The 12,703-nt window shown below is 39.8% G+C and overlaps 1 protein-coding gene across 2 annotated transcripts in view; it reads left to right on the top strand.

Moving 5' to 3' along the window:
- CCPG1 (cell cycle progression 1) overlaps window positions 1-12,703 on the top strand; it is a 42,227-nt gene that overhangs the window by 13,087 nt on the left and 16,437 nt on the right. For both annotated transcript variants that reach the window (XM_079767821.1, XM_079767820.1), the window contains exons 2-5: window positions 4,137-4,205; window positions 7,331-7,451; window positions 10,370-10,446; window positions 12,145-12,349. In XM_079767821.1, coding sequence (XP_079623947.1) covers window positions 4,146-4,205; window positions 7,331-7,451; window positions 10,370-10,446; window positions 12,145-12,349 — 463 coding nt within the window. In that variant the 5' untranslated portion in view covers window positions 4,137-4,145. The remainder of the gene's footprint in view (window positions 1-4,136; window positions 4,206-7,330; window positions 7,452-10,369; window positions 10,447-12,144; window positions 12,350-12,703) is intronic.

Below are 12,703 nucleotides of genomic sequence, written 5' to 3'. Positions count from 1 at the left end.
GGTCTGTTTCTGTTTTGTTTTGTTTAGTCATTTGTTTTGTTTTGTTTTGGATTCCACATATCAGTGAAATCATATAGTATTTGTCTTTCTCTGTCTGACTTATTTCACTTAGCATAATACCCTCTAAGCCCATCCATGTCCATCCATGTCAGAAATGGCATGATTTCATTCTTTTTTATGGCCAGATAATATTCTGTTGTATATATGTTCCACACTGTCTTGATCCAGTTGTCTATGGATGGATACTTAAGATTGCTTCCACGCCTTTGCTGTTGTATAGGGGTTCATACATCTTTTCAAATTAGTGTTTTTGTTTTCTCAGGATAAATATCTGGAAGTGGTATTGCTGGTTCTTAAGGCAGCTCTATTTTTAATTTTTTGAGGAACCTCCATACTATTTTCCAGAGTGGCTGCACAAATTTACAGTCCCACCTATAGTGTAGGAGCGTTCCCAACAGTTATTTGTTGATTTTTTGATGATAGCCATTCTGACAGTTCTGAGGTGCTGCCTTTGCTTTTGTTCTGTAATGATCTTCTGTTCTCTTAAGAAATCCTTCCAGTGTTATCATATCTTTTTTATAAATGAGGAACCAGAATTTATTTTGTGTGATTTCTCTCAATTTTTTTTTTAATATATTGATTTTTTTACAGAGAGAAAGGGAGAGGGATAGAGAGTTAGAAACATCGATGAGAGAGAAACATCGATCAGCTGCCTCCTGCACACCCCCCCTTCGGGGATGTGCCCGCAACCAAGGTACATGCCCTTGACCGGAATCAAACCTGGGACCTTTCAGTCCGCAGGCCAACGCTCTATCCACTGAGCCAAACCGGTTTCGGCAAGATTTCTCTCAATTTTTAAATGTTGACAGCGATTTCAGTTTAAAAACCTGCCTAGCATGTCTGAAAAAACAATGTAACTCATTTATAAAGCCTTCTTTGACCTTTCTTCTTTCCTCCTGCAAAATTAATTACTCAGTTTTTGTATAGTCCCATATGTCAGCCCATAATTTTCAAATGTTGTTAAACAATTCAAATATCAGTAGTAACATATCAAAAAGTTTTTTTAAAAACTCATGTAAACGTTCAATGAGTAAATGGGATTTATATAGTCAATTTAATAAGGAATGCTAAACCCAGCTTGTGTGGCTCAGTTAGTTGAGCGTCATCCCATATACCAGGAGGTTGCTCACTGTTTTGATTCCAGGTCAGGGCACCCAGGTTGTAGCTCGATCCCCAGTAGGGACATGCAGGAGGCAGCCAATTGATGTTTCTTGCTCACAAATGTTTCTATTTCTCTTTCCCTTTTCCTTCCTCTCTCTGAAGTCAATAAAAATGTATTTTTTAAAGGAATGCTGAAATAAAATTGCTAAAATATAAAATTGGTTTATCCTATAGGGTTAGGCATAAAAAAATTTTGCTGTAATAGTTTTTTATAAGTTTACCATTAAATTTATAAACTGTCCGGCCTCTAATCAATTGTAAATAGGAAATCAAACAATCAGATGACCTCAAATGAACGTATTAGAAATGCTCTAGCATGACCGTAAAAGCCACATAATCTTATTTTAGATTGAGAACTTTATCTAAAATATGGTAATATTTATACTGTAGTAACCAACCACCCCTTTGTATCTTCTCTTTTAAAATATTAACTTATAAATTACTAGAATCATTAATGGAAGATTCAGATATATTTTTTCCTCTGTTCTTATTTGACTATCAGTTCCATATTAAATTTTCTGCAGTAGAGTTCTATTAGAACACTAACCATCAGCTTCATCTAATCTGTTCTCAGTATCTATATAATAAAAGCCTAAGCGACCTTTACAGTGGAACGACTAGAACTCCTGGCTGCTATGATGCGCACTGACCACCAGGGGGCAGATGCTCAATGCAGGAGCTACCCCCTGGTGGTCAGTGCACTCCCACAGCGGGAGCGCTGCTCAGCCAGAAGTCGGGCTCATGGCTGGCGAGCACAGCGGCAGTGCCGGGAGCCTCTCCCGCCTCCACGGCAGCATTAAGGAGCAGCGAGTCGAGTGGTAAGGAGCAGCGAGCAGGTGGGCGGTAAGGAGCAAGGGCTCCCGGACTGTGAGAGGGATGACCGCTTGCCGGCTTAGGTCCGATGCCTGCAGGGAGTGGGCCTAAGCTGGCAGGCGGACATCCCCTTAGGGGTCCCGGACTGTGAGAGGGCATAGGCTGGGCTGAGGGACTGCCACCACCCCCCCTCCAGTGCATGAATTTCATGCACTGGGCCTCTATTATGTACAATAATTGTGCTCTCAGTATATGTGCAACAATAGAAGTACATATACTGTACAATAAGAGTTAAATGTATAGAACAGAGTCAGTAAGGCTTGGTGAGTTTGGTTTTGAAGTTTAAATATATATACATATACTTATGTATATACTAGAGGCCTGGTGCACGAATTCATGCACAGGTGGGGTCCCTCGGGGAGGCCTGTGGGGATCGGCTGAAACCCGCAGTCAAACGCTGCCTGCCACTCCTGCCTGATGCTCCTGCTCATCCCGGCCCCGCTACGTCTGCCGCGGGCTCGCGCCCAGTCACTCCCAACCGGGAGAGGCTCGCGCTGTTATAGTGGCGCTCTCCAGCTGTGAGCCCCGTGTCAGGCGCCCATCCCGAGGAGGGTGGGGGGGCCGGGATGTGATCTGCCCTCCGGATGGGCAGTGGGATGCTTTTGCCATCCAGGGATCTGGATCTGTCCCGCTGACATTCACGCTGGTTGTTGGGAGCCACCTGGCAACCGCTTTTATATTGTTTCTTCCTTGTGGAGCGTCTAGGGAGGGGAAGTGACCGTGGTGCCTGAGGCCGACTTCCAGTAGATCGGCGGTGCTGGTCTGTCAGTGCCTGGCCCGTTCTCCGGAGATTGGACCTGTAGGACTACTGAGGGACTGAGTGGCTGCCACTGGGCTGATGGGCCACCAGGACAGGTCAGTCAGCTGAGCCACGCTCCCGCTGTGGGAGCGCACTGACCACCAGGGGGCAGCTCCTGCGTTGAGCATCTGCCCCCTGGAGGTCAGTGCGCATCATAGTGACCGGTCATTCTGGTCATTCCGATAGTTTGGTCGCCTAGGCTTTTATATACATAGATACTTTATTTTCGGGGGTGGATGGGAAATAGAAACATCAATAATGAGAGAGAATAATCAATTGGCTGTTTTCTGCACACCCCCTATTGGGAATGGAGCCCTCAACCTGGGCATGTACCCTGACCAGGAATCGAACCATGACCTCCTGATTCATAGGTTGATGCTCAACCACTGAGCCACACCAGCTGGGCAGATTTGAAGTTTAAATAGGAGTTTCAGAAAGAAAGGGGAGAACAAACTAGGTAGAGACAAATGTAACGTACTTTCCGGTGTATAAGACGACTTTTTAACCCAGGAAAATCTTCTTAAAAGTCAGGGGTCTTATACGCCGGAAAATACGGTAGGTTAGAAAAATCTCTGACAGTGTATATCAGATTGCTTAAAACCCAAATACTGTATTTTCCGGCGTATAAGACCCCCGACTTTTGAGATTTTCCTGGGTTAAAAGGTCGTCTTACATGCCGGAAAATACGGTATGTTGGTTTAGGACTAGGTCTAGGTTATTGCCAATGACAACAGTTTCTAACCAACTTCTGCTCCCCAACCCCTCCTCCACCCCATTTTAATTTCAATGGAAATATTTGCTGTCTAGACTATTTCCAGTTTAGGAGGATCTCCTTGTTTTAAAAGTTTGGTTGTATTTGTTTATTCACGTATGCAGTCATATCCTGTATGGTAAATTCATGGGTAGGTTGTCTCAGTTTCAAATGAGAGAGAGAAAGTCACTTTTCATACTTAGGTCACATAGTACTTCTTTTAGGATTTAAAAAAAATATGCCTGCCTTCCTGATATGGCTTCATGGTTGAACTATGAACCAGGAAGTCATGGTTCGATTCCTGGTCAGGGCACATGCCTGGGTTCTGGGCTTGTTCCCCATTGAGGGGGTATGCAGGAGGCAGCCAATCAGTGATGCTCTCTCATCATTGATGTTTCTGTCTCTCCCTCACCCTTCCTCTCTGAAATCAATAAAAAAATATATTAAAAAATAAATTATGCCTAACATGTCAATGTATTTTTGTGTTTGTAGACCTGAAAAATGGCTGAAAACTCCAGTGACAGTGATTCATCTTGTGGTTGGACTGTCATCAATCATGAGGTATGCTATTTAATACTTTTTATAAGGCAATCCTATATATATAAAAGGCTAATATGCCAATCAACCGGACGGTGGAATGACTGGTCGCTATGACCACCAGGGGCAGATGCTCAACGCAGGAGCTGCCCCCTGGTGGTCAGTGCGCTCCCACAGCGGGGCGTGCTGCTCAGCCAGAAGCTGGGCTCACTGCAAGAGGGTGCAGGCTGGGCATAGGGACCTCCCCTTCCCCCAGTGCATGAATATTGTGCACCGGGCCTCTAGTTTGTAATATTACTGTGTTAACAGTGATGTAAAAACTGAGTTCTTTGAAAGTCAGTATTTTTTTCTACATTTAAGCATACGGTTTCATTGTCTCTAGCTTGGACATTTTCCCAGCTACATTAAACTTGATTACTGAAAACTCTATGAGCCAACATCTTCTACATTATTGCACATTGCTTTTCTCAGCTTTGAGACAGTAGGAAAATATTTATTGAGGGTTTATTATTGGTTAGGTTCTGTGCTTTACCTACATTCTCATATAATTTTAAATATCTGGTATCGATTGCTTTCATTCTCATTTCATAGTTAAGAAAAGTAAAGCTTAGAGAGGTTAAGTAATTTTGCCAAAAGTATGTAACTGGGAAATATCAGAGTCTGCATTTAAAAACACCCAGAAAGGAACATGGAGAATATCTGTTCCACTTGTGATATATAGTAGCAGAACTTGCTAGGAAAAGCACTATGGCTAGAACTGTATCACAGAATGAATTTTATTTATAGAAGTTTGATGTTTCATAATCTACACTAATAAAAGAGTAAGATGCAAATTGACCGTATCTTCGCGACGCTCACCAGCCAGTCAGAAGCGAGTATGCAAATTAACCCAACAAAGATGGCAGGTTAATTTGCATATGCAGGCACCGAGCGACCAAGGTTGGGGCGGGATGCTTGCGTTGCGCACCGCCCCAGCCACTCCGGGCCTCTGGGCAGCGTGGGAAGGCGGAAAGGTGGCTCCGGGCCGGAGCAAAAAGGCGGCTCCGGACGGAGCAAAGGCGGTGCTGGCAGCCAGGGGAAGGAAGGCCCATTCTTGCATGAGTCTTTGTGCATCAGGCCTCTAGTTAGTACAGAATAAACATTATTTTCTTACACTGGTAATATATGTTCATTATAGAAAAATCATAAAATACTGAAGAATAGAAGCAATATCATAAAAATCATCTATACCTATTCAAAGTTTAGTGGATTTATCTATCTCTTTTTGTTTTTAGGCTCTCTTAAGCCTCACTTGTTTTTCTTCATTAATAAGGATTTTAATGGCTGGTCTCAGTTGCTTAGAGCATCTTCCTGATACGCCAATGTTGTGGGTTTGATCTTTGGTCTGAGTACATACAAGAAACAACCAATGAATGCATAAATAAGTGGGACAACAAATTGGTATAACTCTCCCTCTCTCAAATAAATAAAAAGTAAAAAATAAACAGTATGTCAAACTTCAAAAATATTTTAGATGGCATTTTTTATAATTACTTTGATAATGTGAGGTTTAGACAATTAGTCATATCTTCTAGAAAACAACATTAACAAAAAATGATTGCTTTTCTGCAAGAAAGTTTCAAAATTTAATAGCAACTTTACCAATTGAGTTTGAGGTGGTTTCTTGTTTTTTACCCTCACCCGATGATATTTCTCCATTGATTTTGAGAGAGAGTGGAAGAGAGAGGGAAAGACAGAGAGAAACATCGATGTGAGAGAAACACATCGATAGGTTGCCTCCTGCACCCGCACTGACCAGGGCCTGGGCCAGGGAGGAGCCTGCAACCGAGGTACGTGCCTTTGAGCGGAATTGAACCTGGGACTCTTTGGTCCACAGGTCAACACTATCCACTGTGCCAAACCAGCTAGGGTGGTTTCTTTTCTTTATTTGGGTGAGATAGTTTCTTCTTTTTTTTTAATAAGTGACTTTTCTAATTTTAACCTGTTTTCTATCAAGCTTAGATCAACTCCCTTTGCAACAACTTCTCCTTCAAGGATAATTAACTAGGCAGCTGTGGGGAGTCTTACTTGGGAGTGCAGTGTGAAGCAAGATAGCAAGTAAACCTCTCTTTCATGAGGGTATTCTGTGTTAGGGATAGCTTGTCACAGAGTATATCATATATATGCGTACTTGTATCCCTCTTCCCATCATATTTAGTTATCAAGTCTTACATGTGTGTTCTTTTTTTTTTTTTTTTTCCTTTCCTACTGTTCCCATTCTGATTTAGGCCAGAACTGATCTCGCCTGAAACTACCAGTCCATCCCTAACCTTGCCTCTGTTTCTACCATTTCCTCCCACTTTAGGCAACCCCAAAAACTTACAGGATTATTTAAAACCCAATTCTTTAATGAGTTTTTTTAAATTTTTTTTTTGAGGTATGTTTATCAGGAGAACTCAGACCTTTTGGTTTCATGGATTAGTAAGCTATAAGAAAATTGAGGGGCAAGGGTAGAGGCACAATCAACTAGTGGTTAACTTTATTTCCCTAATTAAGACACAAAGAAAAACCCCTCAAAATCCACTAACTATTTATTAAGTAAAAGACAATGTAACATCAAAGTAGGAAGGACAAGCTTGGAAGAATAAAAATACTCTAAAATTTTATAAGGAACCTCATTAATCTAATGGGTTCATTGTAAGCCTTACCCTTAAACTTTTTCATTTGTACATTGCTGTAATAAGTAGTTATTTGCATGTGGCTGTTTCTCTGAATAGGCTGTAAATTTAAATTTTTGATTCAAAATTTTTATACCTATCTTACCTAATAAACTCCGTAATCTTGAGTTAGAAGCAAATTAATAAAAATAGTTCACAAACGTTGCTATCCTTTGGGATTCAAATTTATTGTTTGGGTTTGTAAAAATAGAGTAGTTAGAGCACTCACCTTTTAATCTGACTTCACTTTTAGAATCTAAACCTGTTCTCCATTTTGCTGTTTCCCTGCCATAGGCCTTTATGGTATAAATTGAACAAAAGGTAGTCAGATTAGATACTGCTCTCTTTGGAGTATAGCAGCATTGGGACTTTAAATAATGGGTGCATCTACTTGTTTTCAAAACCAGCTTTGATGAGCTGATAGGCAAATAACTGATTTTCACTTTTCCCTAGGGGTCTGATATAGAGATGGTGACTTCTGAACATGGGACAGCCAGTGACAGCTCTGAGCTCATCCCAGAGTATTCATCTTTAGAGCAAGAGGAGCTACAAGTATTGCAGTTAGAACAAGGCGGTAAGATGTTTAATAAGTCTGATATATTTTTTAATTTTTGGGACATTACGAATTTTGCCTTCTTTCTAGGTGGACAGCTAAGTGATTAGGCCATTGAAGGACTAATGTGTTAGTATGGACTAGGTGGGCAACCCTGCAGAGTCTGGTGGTACCAACCTTCCCAGGGCCTTGTTTATTTGCAGCTGTAGTATGTGTTTGAGCCTCCAGATAACTCTTTGATATTGCGCATGGAACATGGAGTCCTTCAGTGACTTAATATTATCAATCTTGATTATGACTAGTGATGTACAAACTTATTAAATTATCACAAGAGATTTACCAGACTTTTCCAGTTATTGTCACACTTCAGGGTACTTTGGTTAGAAGTGGTAAATGGCATTTAACAACTGTCCACTTGTTATGGGATTTGATATTCACATTAATTATATGAAGAAATACGATGCCCAAATAATGAATGTATACTCTAATCTTTGTATTTAAATTACTTCTAAACTTCTTCAAAAAATTACTAAAAATGTAAACAGAACATTTTCCCCCTGGAGAATCAAGTGGAGGTATCCAGGCTAGAAATACAACAGATTGATTATACCTGTTAATCTTGTTTTTACTGTACTTGTTGATTACTAATCTCTTTTGAACAGTGATTGTCATCTTTCATGGGTCAGAGATCTCTTTGAGAAACTGAAAGCTAGGGACAGTCCCTCCCAAAAAATGCATATACTCAATGTATCTAAAAAAATTTCCGTACTTCCTTAGGAGTTCTTGGACACAAGTCCACCTTTGTTGAGGAGTCTTACCTTCAAATTAATATTCTGTTAGGGACTATAACATACAAAAGCAGTGGGTATTTTTTCCCTTTTTTTGGTATGGATTAAATTATAAGTGAAATACATGTTAAAGAAAAAATGATGAGCAAAAAAAAAAAAAATTTAAACTACCCATAATTTTTTGGTCTGGACATAATTGCTGTAAACATTTGGTATGGGGGGGCAGAAGTAGGTTTACAGTTTTGAGTATGTGAAACACAGAGTTTATTCTTGTATTATCATTTATTATTGTACTAGAGCAGTGGTCGGCAAACCGTGGCTCACGAGCCACATGCAGCTCTTTGGCCCCTTGAGTGTGGCTCTTCCACAAAATACCACGGCCTGGACGAGTCTATTTTGAAGAAGTGGTGTTAGAAGAAGTTTAAGTTTAAAAAATTTCGCTCTCAAAAGAAATTTCAATCGTTGTACTATTGATATTTGGCTCGTTGACTAATGAGTTTGCCAACCACTGTACTAGAGGCCCGATGCACGAAATTCATGCAAGAGGCTTGGCCCTCGCAGTCCCTTGCAGCCCTGGCTTCGTGCAGAAGGTTGTCCAGATGGTCGTTTGCTGTTCGGTCTAATTAGCAGATTAGCTCTTTATTACATAGGATTATTTCCCATACTAGTGGCTCCGTGTATGGATTCGTGCACATTGAAAGGAAATTAATTAAAAGAAACCTCTCTGTTTCTGGGGTGTGTCACCTGATAACTGCCGCTGCCAAGTCACCGCAGCTCGGCGGCTCCTGCATTGAGCGTCTGCCCCCTGGTGATCAATGTGTGTCATATGTACCAGCTGGTAGGATAGTCGGACGGTCGGACAGTCACTTAGCCTTTTATATATATAGATGAACAACTATAAACCTACTTTTGCCCCACCCTGTATGTTTTTTGCTATGCATAAATTTACATTTATTATTATACTAGAGGCCCAGTGCACGGATTCGTGCACATTGAAAGGAAATTAATTAGAAGGTGTCCGGCGGAGCGTGACTGGGCAAGACAGGCTGGACATGCCCTGGAGCCAACTTCCCACAGTCCCTCCCCAGCCGGCTGCACCTGAGGTGGCTCTGGGGCTCGAAGGGCATCTGTGGAGTGAGTGGGGTCCTTCCGGCAGATGGGGTCCCTTGGCCTGGCCTGCGGGGATCAGGCCGAAACCAGCAGACTGACATCCCCCGAGGGGTCCCAGAGTGCAAAATGTCACTGCAAAGTTGCTGTCGCTCGGCAGCTCCTGCATTGAGCGTCTGCCCCCTGGTGGTCAGTGCACATCATACCTACCAGCTGGTCAGCCAGTCACTTAGCCTTTTATATATATAGATTATTTTAATACTTTCAAATTTTGTTAATATTGTATAGCCTTTCTAATATGAACTCTTATACATTTTTTCCAAGTCTTTTTAAAAATATGTTTTTATTTATATTTCAGAGAGGGGGGGGGGAGAAAGAGAGAAACATCAACATGAGAGAGAAACAATCCATTGGTTGCCTCTAGTATAGCAACCTGACCATGGACTTCAACCAGCAACTTGGGCATGTGCCCTGATTGGGAATCAAACAGATGACCTTTTCGGTACAGGGATGACGCTCAACTAACTGAGCCACTCTGGCCAGGGCTCAAGTTCGTGTTTTTTTACAGTCTATTTTTTATTATATTTTATAATTCAGAGCCATAGTTTTGATTCTTGTGTTGCCAGACATTGATAGTCATTAGAGTAGTGGTACCTTTAATTTGAATAAACTTTAACAATGCAGGATATGTTCCATCAGATATCTGAGAATTGGTTTTCCATATTAACAGATTTTTATAAACACCTTGCTTTAAAGTAAGTACTTTGGTATTGTAAGGTAGAGACTGTTTACTTAGAGATTATATTGCTTTAGTTGCTCTTAACTGAATTCAGTTCAGTGTCTAAAATTATCCCCTGACAATTTCAAATATTGAAATAATTATATTTGAAATACAGATCTTTTTAGCAATACAAGAATGACTTATGTCATTTGATTAAATCCACTTTAAGAAATTGGGAATACATTTTTTTTTACCTAAATCAGTATATATGAAGACTGCCAAAGTGATAAAATGTAATTGAATTGATTTTTGCTTTATATCAGAGAGCAGCCAAACTGTCACAATGGTAGTGGAAGAAACTTCTTATCCAGCTTTGGAGGAAACGAAGTTAGCACTTGTGGTAAGCTTGTGTTCTACTCTGTGGAAATATGGTAAACATAGAGAATGCTAATTAAAGCTTCCATTTCTAGTTGTGCATTCTGTTCCTATTTGAATTAAAAACAAATTTCATTGAAGATTTTGAGATTCCCCAGATTGATCAATTAAGGTTAAAGTTGTTAGCTTTTATATAAACTCCTGATTTAGATGTGTTTTAATTTAGAAAAGTAATTTATTGGTAATGTGTTAAAGACTTATTCATTTAACCGCTAATATAATTTTCTTTCAAAAAAGGTTGTATTTTTTTTGGTAGATAATTTTTATAAGAGTTTGAGCCAAACCCCTGACATGCTGGGAGCAAGATCTCAAATGCTCCCCAGAATAAGTTTTGCATTTTCTTTTACACATTTGAAATTAAGGAAGATTATGTGGGGGCCAGAAAAAGTAAGGTAATGATTGGATTACATGATAGTTAACGAGATTATGTACTATCTTGGGTGGTTACAGTTTATTTCATAGGTGCGTTGACCTAGATGTACAGATATAATGGACAGGGCTTGTTTATATGCCATGACTACCTACCATGACCTGCCCAGTTAGGAATTTATGATCAGATCATTCTGTGAGGTTATTTTCTGTAGAACCCCTTTTTTTCATCCACATTTCCCCCATTTGATCATAAATCTGAAGGTCGAATAGTGTGGTCTCTCAGTTCTAGGAAGGCTCATTCCTAGGAAATCTCAGTATGGATGCCATCTTGACTGTTGGTGATGGGGAAACACTAACCAGAGGGTCTGAGTTGCGGCTGCATTTTCCCAAACCAGGAAAGGCAGGTAAATGGAAGGCAGTCAGGTTTTATGGCCTTCATTTTAAAAAAACACTCTGGACCATTTCTATCCTGAGAACTATAATGATTCGAGTCCTGCCTTCTGTCTCTCATCTTTCTGTATTTGGTATCTAGTATAACACTTACGTAAGCCATAAAAAGAGTATTAACAGTTACACATGTTCAGCCATCATAAACAGTTGAACTATGTAGAAAAACCCAAAGAACAAGTACAGGTATTATTATGACTAATACCATTAGGAGACAGGAAAAGACAGACAAAATGGATTCAGAGTTCAACATCAATCCATAGGTATACAGGCCTTGTCGATGTATTGGTGTATAGTTTGTCTAATTAGATTACATTCTTGAATTATATTGAGAAATTAAGCTAAAATCAAGGTCAGTTTTTAATTTGAGGACAAACTAAATCTTATCCTTTAGCATTTACCTGACTTCTAGATAAAACTAGATAGCTAAATGATCTTTACATGGCATAACTGTTAAAGTTTATTACATACATAACCAGGAAAATATCATCAGTCTTTTAATGGGCTCCCTGACTACAGGGTTACACATAAATAACCCCATGGAACCAGTAAGAAATTCTGTCCTTTCTATGTTCATTTGGGTCATAAAGGTGGGCTTCTTAGCTTTTGCAGCCTACAAGGAGTAGTCAGTAGTTAGAGTCCCCAGGGATTTGAAGGGGTTTTTATACTAAAAGATGAACCTACTATTGAGTAATCCTTTCCTATTAGACAGGATTCATATCTTTTATTTCAAGCCCAAATTATCATACTACTTAAGTACCATTTTACACTTTGAACTATGTTGAAAATATAAGGCCCTTAAATAATTGTTGAATTTACTATCTCTCAAATTATGATTCCTTAGGGAGAGGAAGAAAAGTCACTTGAAGACAATGTTTCTTTTGGAACTGTCAGTGACGATTCTGATATTGTGACCCTTGAGCCACCTAAGTTAGAAGAAATTGGAAGTCAAGAAGAAGCCATAAGTGTTAAAGAAGCACAGAGTCCAGAAGACTTTAACATGGGCTCTTCCTCTAGCAGCCAGTATACATTCTGTCCACCAGAAACTGGTAAGAACTATGCAAAGAATACACTGATAACAGACTTACAGACTCCCGTGACCATATTGTGTACAATGACTTGCTTTATAATCCTAAATCTCAAGTTTTGAAATATTTGAATTAAACTCAAGAAACGTTTTTATAAAATTTACTGTTATATTTAATTTTTTCTTAGACTCTAGGGCCTAGAGCATAGTCTTTTGCTATAACAATAAATGCCATCTCTTATTAAGTAAAAGACCAAAAAAAAAAAAAAAAAAGCTTCAAGGAGAAGGAGGTTTGTTAATGTCTCAAACACTCCCTTTGACATGTTTTAGATCTTAAGAGAGTGGAGATTGAGCCATTATGCCTAAAAGCAGGAGA

The sequence above is a fragment of the Cnephaeus nilssonii genome (genome assembly GCF_951640355.1).
Source record: "Cnephaeus nilssonii genome assembly, chromosome: 4".
NCBI classification, from domain to species: Eukaryota; Metazoa; Chordata; class Mammalia; order Chiroptera; family Vespertilionidae; genus Cnephaeus; species Cnephaeus nilssonii.
Note: the sequence above shows the minus strand (reverse complement) of the source record. Positions and strands in the feature narration are given on the sequence as shown.